At 35.8% G+C, this 11,835-nt stretch overlaps 1 protein-coding gene across 1 annotated transcript in view; it reads left to right on the top strand.

Moving 5' to 3' along the window:
* Positions 1 to 1,642: 1,642 nt before the first annotated feature.
* The window catches only part of LOC107700138 (zinc-binding protein A33-like), a 14,774-nt gene continuing 4,581 nt past the window's right edge, over positions 1,643 to 11,835 (top strand). The window contains exons 1-6 of the mRNA XM_016501677.1: positions 1,643 to 1,739; positions 3,045 to 3,223; positions 3,481 to 3,576; positions 3,679 to 3,912; positions 4,009 to 4,079; positions 4,178 to 4,293. Of these exons, the coding sequence (XP_016357163.1) occupies positions 1,643 to 1,739; positions 3,045 to 3,223; positions 3,481 to 3,576; positions 3,679 to 3,912; positions 4,009 to 4,079; positions 4,178 to 4,293 (793 nt within the window). The remainder of the gene's footprint in view (positions 1,740 to 3,044; positions 3,224 to 3,480; positions 3,577 to 3,678; positions 3,913 to 4,008; positions 4,080 to 4,177; positions 4,294 to 11,835) is intronic.

Below are 11,835 nucleotides of genomic sequence, written 5' to 3'. Positions count from 1 at the left end.
AATGTAGTATTCACAATAAAATATGTGGTAAATTAGAACACTCTTCTTTTTACTTTAGTCCACAAATGTGTTATTGTTTGTGATACACGTGATTAAAGCGTTTTATAGACGTTCAGGTCTGACTGGACCGATTTTGGACCTTTTTAGAACATTGGTCAAATTCAGATGTGCCTTTCACGATGTTGCACAATGGGTGTGTGATTATTTTATATGCAGGCTTATACTTAAATTATGCAGCAACACATCTTATAAACATCCAGAAGATGACACATTTAGACGTCCAGGGACGTGCAGAAAAGACGTGTAATTCACGGACAGAAGACGTCAAAGACGTCGGTTCAATTTTCATTTTGGATATATTTTTCAACCATGACGGGACGTGTCGGAGGGACGTCTTTTCAACGGTCATTAAACGTCCAAATGTTTGCTGGGAGCTGTCTGCTTGTAGACCAACTGGAGGACAGTTTTACTATTAGATCATTCAAAGAAACCTTCCATTTTCTCTGATTTTTTGCATCAGTTTATTCTACAGTATTTATTTTTAATAGTCACCCTATTTTACATACAACACCCTCTATTGTGGCTAATGCTGAAATACTCAGAAGTAGTCTATTGAAAAGAGCTGTAGAGGAACCGTGAGACCGCAGTTACTCGTGTCAAATTCTGCATTATCAGCTGAATATTTTTCCAGTGATTGGGTACGTACCAGTCCACAAAGATCTTGTAATGTAAGTTACAGAAGTGTTAAAAATCAGTTCAGTCCATTGAAACACTTATTAGAATTTTAAAAATATTAATTGAACCGATGTTTGAAATTATTTTTCTGCACCACAAGTTGAAAGAACTGTAAAGCTGATGTGTGAAGAAATTATGTTATATGGTTGAAGTAAATGTTCAGTTAAGAATAAAGTGCGGGGTTTTTTTCTTTCTCAAAAAAGTTGAGTTAGCATGGCTTTGACTCACTATTTTGCACGTCTCCTTTAAATGCTCGATCTCTTAAATATCTCAATATCTTGGATAGTCCACTTTAGACATTAATTATAAGTAATTTTGCAACTACATGCCAACCAATTCTCATTAATTCACAACTACATGTCTACTGACTCAGAGTAGACTGTTAGGTTAGTCGAATAAATTGACATATACTTGCAAAGATTCTTATAGTCAGTATGTTGTATGTTGTGGGCCCATCAAAGTAAAGTGTTAGAAGATATTAACAGACTCTACTCTAATGACTGCTAATTAACATGTAGTTGCAAAGTTACTTACTGTTAGTAGAATGTCTAAAATGGACTATCAAAATAAAGTGTTACCAAAAGTTCTGCAAGTGAGTAAGAGAATCTGTTGGATTAGTTAAAAATAAAAGAATGTCATCTGCAAAAAGTGATATTTTGTGTGTATCAGGGCCAATATCAAAACCTTTTATATTGGGATTAGTTCTAATTGCCTTGGCTAATGGCTCAATTGCCAACATGAAAAGGGCTGGGCTAAGTGGGCATCTCTGTCTGCATCCTCTAGAAAGAGGAAATGGAGCAGAGGTGATTCCATTGGTGACAATTTTAGCTTTAGTAGATTTGAAGTGATTGAATCAAGTCTATGAATTCTACAACAAAACCAAATATTTCAAGTATTGAAAATAAGTATGTCAAATGCCACACCAGAGCCTCACCACATCATAGCCGCCAGTCAAGAGCCTCTCCATAAAATGGCCGACAGCCGAGTCACTCCTCAAGATGGCTGCTAGCTCAGGGACTTTTCATAAGATGGCTGATAGCCCAGAGACTGTTCACAGAATGACTGCTAGCCCAGAGACTTCTTGCAAAATGGCTACCAGCCCAGAAACTTTCCACAAAATGGCTGCTGTTTCTGAGTCCCATTCTATCATGGCTGTCGTTCCAGAGTCTCGTCCCTTCATGTCTACCACGCATAGAAACAAAGTCTATATAGGCTATAGCATTTAGACAGCAGCGAATGATAGTAAGACGGAGATTCTGAAAGAAAAACAAAGCTACACGGAGCTACAATGCAAACCACTCAGCAATGAGGCAGACAGCAAACACCAGTCGCCACTATGGTGACTTCAAACTAAATTTGTCAATAAAACATCAACATCTAAACCTCTTTAATTCACAAAAAGAACTTTTGTATAAAATAAATAAAGTCAAATTGTAATAAGTGAAGTTGGTAATGCTGTTTGTGACGCTGTTTAATCATCCTCTGAGATCTTGAGAGATTTGATGTCTTCTTTTATTTCAGCTGATTTCATCTAAGGCTTTGGCTGGAAGTCAGTTTTAGTTGTTGTGTTTTTCTTTTTTCTGTTCTTGTTGTTTCACTTTCTTTTAGTGATTCTGCTTGTTAACAGCAGGTGTTCGTCTCTGAATTTGCTCGCTTGTTTCATTCACTCGTTGAGTGGACTATATGGAGGGTTACTGCCTTACAGTGTGTAGTTTACGTGCCCTGAATGTTGTCATGTGCTTGCACCACCTGTGCATGTGCTGACCATCACACCAAGCAGACTTCGGGAAAAAGTTGAAAATATTCTGAACAGAGGTGAAAGACTCACCTAGACCTTGTTTCTAGGCCACTGTATTTACTCTGCCTAAAATATTGTTTTCATTTGTCATCCATCTCCAAACAACGATGCATATTTTTCTGCATGTGTTTTTGTGTGTGTGTGTTTGGAATGACTTGAAAGTCTAGTAGTGTATGATCCTCAGTCAATTAGTGTATGTCAATGTTTTCCTGTGTTCTCCTTAGCTGCTCTTGTATCAGTTGATACAATGCACAATATCTGGAGTTGAGTCAACAGCGTGGCATGTGTACCCACCCAGAACATCGGGCACTGGGCCACAGCTTAGAGTTGTTTGCATTCTCTACATGTTGTGGCAAGAACATTGTGTACATGTTAAATGTATTCACAACCGAAAGTGTTTTAACACTTTAGGAAACAAAGTCTTGCCTAAAGAACAAATACATCTGGCAATATAACATCATCTTTCTTTTTGAAAACAAGCTGCTTTTTTTATTGTAATGAAATATAACAGGTTGCACTGACAAGCAACAATTAGAAATGGCAAAGGTGCTGATGTGTTCTGATCACGATGAGAAGCTTAAACTGTTCTGTAAGACTTGTCAGAAGCTGGTGTGTGTCATCTGCAGGGATGGAGACAAACATGCAAGACACGTCTTTAAACCAGTGAAAGAAGCTGCACAGATCAACAAGGTAAACACGGCCATTTACATATGAGTCAATTCTGACTTCCTGATGAAAGCACTGCAGCTTAAAAGCTCCTTTCTTGCTTTCAAGTGTCTTTCAGCCTTTGTTATTTGTGTGATGTTGTTGTTCATATCATGGCATACAATTATGTTTCTAAATTTGAATTTCAGGATGATTTAATTTTATAAATGCAGAACTTCATTTTCTTTTTGCTTTCATTATGCTTTTCAAATCATGCCTGATTGGTATCTTTTGTTCTGTAGATGGTGCTGAAGGCTGCTTTAAATTTTCTTGATAAAGAAAACGGACAATTCAAATCCTTGATCCACAAACAGAAAACTGAGATCACCAAAACGGAGGTATCAAGGCATTTTACCAAAGAGATCTCTTTTAGCATTTGATATTTAGCATGTTTATTTATATTGAATTCATTTATGTGAAGAATGTTTTTCACTATTTAGGATGAATCCAAAACCTTATTAGCAAAAATCTCTGCTCAGTTTGAAGAAATGCACCAGTTTTTACGACAAAAAGAGGCAGAGGCGAAGAAACAGTTGGAGAACGAGGAGGAGAAAGTTATAGAAGTCATGCAGAAAAACCTGTCCATGATTGACTTGAGGTTTACAGAGAGCAAAAAGAATGAGGATATTCTGCAGCCAGCCTTGGAGTTTGATCAGCCCGATCACTTTCTACAGGTTACAACAGGACATATATTTTTTAAATGGTGTAAAAAAGGGTTATATAGATGTAAATAAAATTATTTATTGATTTATCTGTCTGTATTTATGCAGTGGTGGAGTGAAACAGGACTTAAACAGACAGAGGCCATGCAGACAGGCAATGGGACACCATCAAATACTCAGTAAATAATATGCAGTGCTGTTATTTAGACCTAAATCACATCTGTGTTCACTCTTGGGTAGAATTGAAGTTTCTGATGCTGACATGACTTTGTTTCAGGTATATGTCAAAGGTGAATGATCTTATTGTACGCACTGGTTCCTTCTTCCTTGGCCCCCATGAAACTCACCTGCAGTTCTTTGTGTGGAAAGAGATGCTGGGATCCATCAAACCAGGTGAATAATATGACAAACAAGTATTTTGTAACAGCTAACGTAAAACCACAGTAACCACAAGTTTACTATTATTTCAATATAGTAACCATATTTTAACCATGATGTAAAACCACTGTAATAAATTCATAATCTATCTGCAAAAAAAAAAAGTATTATTATAGTTGTACTAGTCCTACCTTGGTTGTTTTTCATTATGCTTTCTGTCACATAACACACTGTATTTTGGATCAGTGACACTCAGTGACAATGACACACTTTCTTTGTCATGATCTATAAAGTTTAAATTGCAATTTATGCAATAAAAACATCTAAACATTGAAAACATACATTTTATGATGAACATGGCCTAAATCTCAGAATGATAAGTTATGGAGTAAAACTATCATAACTCTGTAGATTTTGTTAATATAGAAAAAAGTTAAAAGGTCGAGCTGTGAATCCATTTTAATTTAAAATTATAATATTTGAAAATCCTTTGCCTGCCTTTTTGACATTTGATTTTAATGATTTTTAATAATTTTTGACATCCTTTGTCACTGACACATTTGTAGTGCAAAGACTGCTATAGTTGATTAAATATATGCAAGAAAAACCAATCACAATTCACCAAATACATGTTAAGAAATAGATCAATCGGAATTAGCTATGCAAATATTTTGTTGAGGTAAATCAGTTGGAAATGTTAATCTTTTCTCAAAAATATAATAAAAATATATACATTTAAAACTGAAACTGTGCTTAGCAGTTAATTACAGCAATTAATTAGGGGCCAAGCACCGAAGGTGAGTGGGCACCTATTGTATCTGTTGGTGTTCTTCTTCTTCTCCTTCTCCTTCTTCTTCTTCTTCTTCCGCTCTCGAGTCTATGGCAGCTCATAGAACCGTTTGTGGGAAAGTTGTGAAATTTGGCACACTGATAGAGGACAGTCAGAACAGTCACCATAGCAAATTTGGAGTCTCTTACTCAAACTCTCTAGCGCCACCACTTGTCCACAATTTTACTCATGTTTATGCTAATAACGTTTGAACCGTAAGGCACAGAAGGAAAATTATTTGTTTCACCTGAATCTTTGGCCCATGAAGTCCAAAATTAGAAAATTGTAAGGTTTAGTTTTTTCGTTATTTTAAATTGTTCGAAAAACCTACTTTTTCGAACTCGTCCTAGACAGTTTGTCTGATTTTCACCAAAATTGGCTCAGATCATCTTCAGACCATGCTGGCAAAAAGTTATGGAATTCAAGTTGATTCGTCCAACCGTTCTCGAATAACGCGAGAACGAATCCAACAAAAAGCTCGCATAAATGGATCTGAGGCTGTATCTCTGCAATGGTTTGGCGTACTGACACCAAACTTAGTGTGTGTTATAACAAGCATGACCTGAGACTACCTGCAGTGTTTCGGTGCTGTGCCACCTAGTGGTCAGGAGATATGAAAAATGCATATTTTTGCTTATAACTTCTGAATGTTTTGGCCCAAAATCACTGGTCTCTTTAGATTAGGTGCATCATGCCAAGTCAAATGATACCCAGTTTTCACATGTCAGCTATTTTGGGCGTCGGCCATTTTGAATTTTGTAGTAAAATGCTATATTGCAAAAAGAATGAGGATATTCTGCAGCCAGCCTTGGAGTTTGATCAGCCCGATCACTTTCTACAGGTTACAACAGGACATATATTTTTTAAATGGTGTAAAAAAGGGTTATATAGATGTAAATAAAATTATTTATTGATTTATCTGTCTGTATTTATGCAGTGGTGGAGTGAAACAGGACTTAAACAGACAGAGGCCATGCAGACAGGCAATGGGACACCATCAAATACTCAGTAAATAATATGCAGTGCTGTTATTTAGACCTAAATCACATCTGTGTTCACTCTTGGGTAGAATTGAAGTTTCTGATGCTGACATGACTTTGTTTCAGGTATATGTCAAAGGTGAATGATCTTATTGTACGCACTGGTTCCTTCTTCCTTGGCCCCCATGAAACTCACCTGCAGTTCTTTGTGTGGAAAGAGATGCTGGGATCCATCAAACCAGGTGAATAATATGACAAACAAGTATTTTGTAACAGCTAACGTAAAACCACAGTAACCACAAGTTTACTATTATTTCAATATAGTAACCATATTTTAACCATGATGTAAAACCACTGTAATAAATTCATAATCTATCTGCAAAAAAAAAAAGTATTATTATAGTTGTACTAGTCCTACCTTGGTTGTTTTTCATTATGCTTTCTGTCACATAACACACTGTATTTTGGATCAGTGACACTCAGTGACAATGACACACTTTCTTTGTCATGATCTATAAAGTTTAAATTGCAATTTATGCAATAAAAACATCTAAACATTGAAAACATACATTTTATGATGAACATGGCCTAAATCTCAGAATGATAAGTTATGGAGTAAAACTATCATAACTCTGTAGATTTTGTTAATATAGAAAAAAGTTAAAAGGTCGAGCTGTGAATCCATTTTAATTTAAAATTATAATATTTGAAAATCCTTTGCCTGCCTTTTTGACATTTGATTTTAATGATTTTTAATAATTTTTGACATCCTTTGTCACTGACACATTTGTAGTGCAAAGACTGCTATAGTTGATTAAATATATGCAAGAAAAACCAATCACAATTCACCAAATACATGTTAAGAAATAGATCAATCGGAATTAGCTATGCAAATATTTTGTTGAGGTAAATCAGTTGGAAATGTTAATCTTTTCTCAAAAATATAATAAAAATATATACATTTAAAACTGAAACTGTGCTTAGCAGTTAATTACAGCAATTAATTAGGGGCCAAGCACCGAAGGTGAGTGGGCACCTATTGTATCTGTTGGTGTTCTTCTTCTTCTCCTTCTCCTTCTTCTTCTTCTTCTTCCGCTCTCGAGTCTATGGCAGCTCATAGAACCGTTTGTGGGAAAGTTGTGAAATTTGGCACACTGATAGAGGACAGTCAGAACAGTCACCATAGCAAATTTGGAGTCTCTTACTCAAACTCTCTAGCGCCACCACTTGTCCACAATTTTACTCATGTTTATGCTAATAACGTTTGAACCGTAAGGCACAGAAGGAAAATTATTTGTTTCACCTGAATCTTTGGCCCATGAAGTCCAAAATTAGAAAATTGTAAGGTTTAGTTTTTTCGTTATTTTAAATTGTTCGAAAAACCTACTTTTTCGAACTCGTCCTAGACAGTTTGTCTGATTTTCACCAAAATTGGCTCAGATCATCTTCAGACCATGCTGGCAAAAAGTTATGGAATTCAAGTTGATTCGTCCAACCGTTCTCGAATAACGCGAGAACGAATCCAACAAAAAGCTCGCATAAATGGATCTGAGGCTGTATCTCTGCAATGGTTTGGCGTACTGACACCAAACTTAGTGTGTGTTATAACAAGCATGACCTGAGACTACCTGCAGTGTTTCGGTGCTGTGCCACCTAGTGGTCAGGAGATATGAAAAATGCATATTTTTGCTTATAACTTCTGAATGTTTTGGCCCAAAATCACTGGTCTCTTTAGATTAGGTGCATCATGCCAAGTCAAATGATACCCAGTTTTCACATGTCAGCTATTTTGGGCGTCGGCCATTTTGAATTTTGTAGTAAAATGCTATATTTTACGAACGCATTGACGTATCGTTACGAAACTTGGTATGGGTAATCAGCAAGATGCCCGGAAGGAGCCTGAGAAGTTTTGAGCCAGCGCCACCTAGTGGTAAAATCAAATATTCACATGCTTATAACTTTGGGTGTGGTCGACTTATTTTCACGGGAGTCATCTTTTTAGACTCCTGAATCCTAGCCGAGTCCAGTGATACCAAACATGCCAGGTTTTGTCTTATGGTTTGTGCAACATTGCATTTTAGCGCTTAAATAATATTTGCCAATATTTTAGAAACCCTTACTCTGATCGACACGAAACCACCATAGGAAATTCGAAAACATAGCATGCCGGCTACACATTAATGCCCAATTGCCAAAATTTTGATAGTAAGTGGCAAAAAAAATGCAAACAAAGTCAGCCATCAGTCAATTTTTTTCTGTTCTCATATAAAAATGTCTATAACTCCAAAACAAAATTAGATATTTTCCCCAAATTTGACACACATATGTATGGGCACACTCTCAGGACACATAAAAAATTTGGTGGGATTGTGCCTCTTGGTGGCGCTATAATTGAGCAAAACATGAAATTGCCATTGACTACAATAGAGTATTATGATATAAAATGCTATATTTTACGAATGCATTGGTGTACGATTATGAAACTTTGTATGTATCATCGAGACAATGACCTGAAAGTACTCAAAAAGTTTTGAGACAGTTAAGTTATAATGTTATAAAGTTATAATGAAATTTCTAAAAATGCTAATAGCTTTCTGTGAATTTTGCCTATTGTAATGAGACTGGTGTTAATAGATTCCTTGGGTCGTGCTGAGAACAGTGATACCAATGTTGCCATAGTCAGCCAAACTTCCTGTCCACCATTTAGACAGGTGTTGCATTTTAGCACTTAAAAAACATTTGCTAATATCTTAGAAACCGTTACTCCGATCGACACGAAACCACTGTAGGAAATTCGGAAACATAGCATGCCGGCTACACGCGAATGCCTAATTGCCAAAATTTTGATAGTAAGTGCCAAAAAAATGCAAACAAAATCAGCCATCAGTCATTTTTTCTGTTCTCATATATAAAAATGTCTATAACTCCAAAACAAAATTAGATATTTTCCCCAAATTTGACACACATATGTATGGGCACACTCTCAGGACACATAAAAAATTTGGTGGGATTGTGCCTCTTGGTGGCGCTATAATTGAGCAAAACATGAAATTGCCATTGACTACAATAGAGTATTATGATATAAAATGCTATATTTTACGAATGCATTGGTGTACGATTATGAAACTTTGTATGTATCATCGAGACAATGACCTGAAAGTACTCAAAAAGTTTTGAGACAGTTAAGTTATAATGTTATAAAGTTATAATGAAATTTCTAAAAATGCTAATAGCTTTCTGTGAATTTTGCCTATTGTAATGAGACTGGTGTTAATAGATTCCTTGGGTCGTGCTGAGAACAGTGATACCAATGTTGCCATAGTCAGCCAAACTTCCTGTCCACCATTTAGATTTTCGTTAAAAACCTACTTTTTCAAACTCCTAGACCGTTGGTCTGATTTTCACCAAAATCTAATCATATCATCTTCAGACCACGCTGACAAATAGTTGTGGATTTTGTGTTGATAGACAAAACCGTTTTCGCATACCACAGCAACGAATTTGAGGCATGATGCCAAAATGACACTTGAGGCTGTATCTCTGCAATGCTTTGGCATATTGACACCAAACTTTGTGTGTGCCATTGTCAACTCACACAGAACACACCACATCGATTTGATAACAGCGCCACCTATTGGTCAAACGTAATAAGTCAATAAATCACATAGAGATTGTATTTATGATTTTTCCGCCGTTTTGACTAAAATCATCCTAAAATGGCTTCAATTACTAATTTCTGCAGTTGGCCTGATGCTTGCTTCTGTAGTGCTTGGCCCCGTAATTGCTGCTTGCAGCTATATTTATAAATTGTTATTGTAGTACCAAAACATCATCAGAATGTTTGAGAAATATGAATACAGCCTTGAAAGCGCTGTAATAACCTCTACAACAATTAATTCAGGTATCTAATAATGTTTCTGCCTGTGTCTGTGCTGTAGTTCCTGAGAGCTTGACCCTAAAAGATCCTAGAAGTGCATACTTAAAAGTGTCTCCAAAGGGTACCAAAATCCGACAAGCTGACAGAGTGACTGGTCTGTATAAAAACTTCAACCCTGGTACAGTTTCAGAGGAAAACTTCCAAACTGGCCAGCACTACTGGGAAATAGAGGTTGGAGAAAAGCCAGATTGGACTGTGGGAGTTAAGATGGATGCAGAAACACAGCTGAGTGCAACAAAGTCAGCTGAGAGTGAGATCCTGCTCCACCTTAAACACAGTAAAGGATATGTTCTGTCCTGGGATGGAGAGGACACTACATTGAATACTCGAGACAAACCACAGAAAATAGGGTTGTATCTGGACTGTGAGAGAAAGCAGGTGTCGTTCTATAATGCTGACAACATGTCTCGCTTGGTCCAGATAAACTACAATCTAATGAAGCCTTGCTGTCTTACTCTGGTTCCAGGACTTTATCTGAATGGAATAAATTGTGATCCTCTCATTGTCTGCTCATACAAGTTTAACACTGGCAATCGCTGACATACTAGTTCAGTTTGGCCTCTAACTTAATTTTTTTGTAGACATACTTTTTTCTTGTTACAAACAGACACATTGTCAGACAGACTGAGATATGTTTCAGTTATTTACCATTAGGTTTCATTAGGCATGCGCCTGTAAATGTGTGACTTCCCCTTTAAGAGAAAGACAAACATTGTCTGTTACAATAATATTTATATTATTTGTATACATGCAAAAGTGTTCTGGAAATATTATGAGCATCTACTGAGTTTGGACATGTTTGCCATAATTAGTTAGTCATAAAAAAATTAAGTACTGGTACTAGAATTTCAAACAATTAACTACTTTAACTATGGAATATGTAATAGTATCTAATTTTATTTAACGTCACAGACCACCACATGACTAAATCATGATAAATGCTGTTTGGTGGGTGTTATATATTTATTATCAGAATATTACTCAAACATGCAAAATGGTTGCAAAATTATATGGTCAACAAGAGGGCAAAACTTTCCAAAAAAAAAAAGAAGGAAACCAATCATTAATATATGTTCTTATTAAGCAAGCACTTATCTATGTATTAAAATGATCAGTGAACAAATAAAAACATCTATGTACATATATCATATGATAATTACATGTAGCAGCATTATCAGTGGAAATGAAATTTAACTTTTTAAAAAGTCTTCTGAAAAAAGTTTCATTTAAAGTTATAATATAGGAGAGTTAAAGTTAGAAAGGTAAATTTACCACGCATGATTTCTGTCTGTGTAATCATTTATTTTTATGTTAAATACCAGTCTGTACAATATGGAGCACTGGAAAATAATGTTGAAAGCTTTAAGCAAATATACATAATATCCACACACATGAAGAAAATAAATCTTGCTGTAATCTCACCTGTTATTTGAATAGAGTATTTCATTCTAATATTGTAGGTATCTCTATTTACTCTGGGTGGTGAACGTCCTCTTTATCTTCAAAATAATTAAATACTAATCCGTTTATTGGCCTCTCAAACAGGGGCGGTTCTAGACCACAGCAATGGGGGGGGTTCATTTATTAAGATGAATAAATCTTAACTTACTTTAAGTATTATTCATTCAGTCATTTTTCACCATCATGTATCACTGCAATCCAGGGCCGTTTCTGCTTTGAGCCCTTGCTGCGATACGTCAACGCGTCCGCCATGTTTGTGAAGATTATAAAACTACATTTCATGATTATTTATTTTACTTTATAATTTACTATTAATTTATTCTTCATTATTGTCTATTCTGTATTATTCC

The sequence above is a fragment of the Sinocyclocheilus anshuiensis genome, unplaced genomic scaffold (assembly GCF_001515605.1).
Source record: "Sinocyclocheilus anshuiensis isolate Anshui unplaced genomic scaffold, SAMN03320099.WGS_v1.1 scaffold955, whole genome shotgun sequence".
NCBI classification, from domain to species: Eukaryota; Metazoa; Chordata; class Actinopteri; order Cypriniformes; family Cyprinidae; genus Sinocyclocheilus; species Sinocyclocheilus anshuiensis.
The sequence above is the reverse complement of the archived record's forward strand: the minus strand, read 5'-3'. Positions and strand labels throughout refer to the sequence as shown.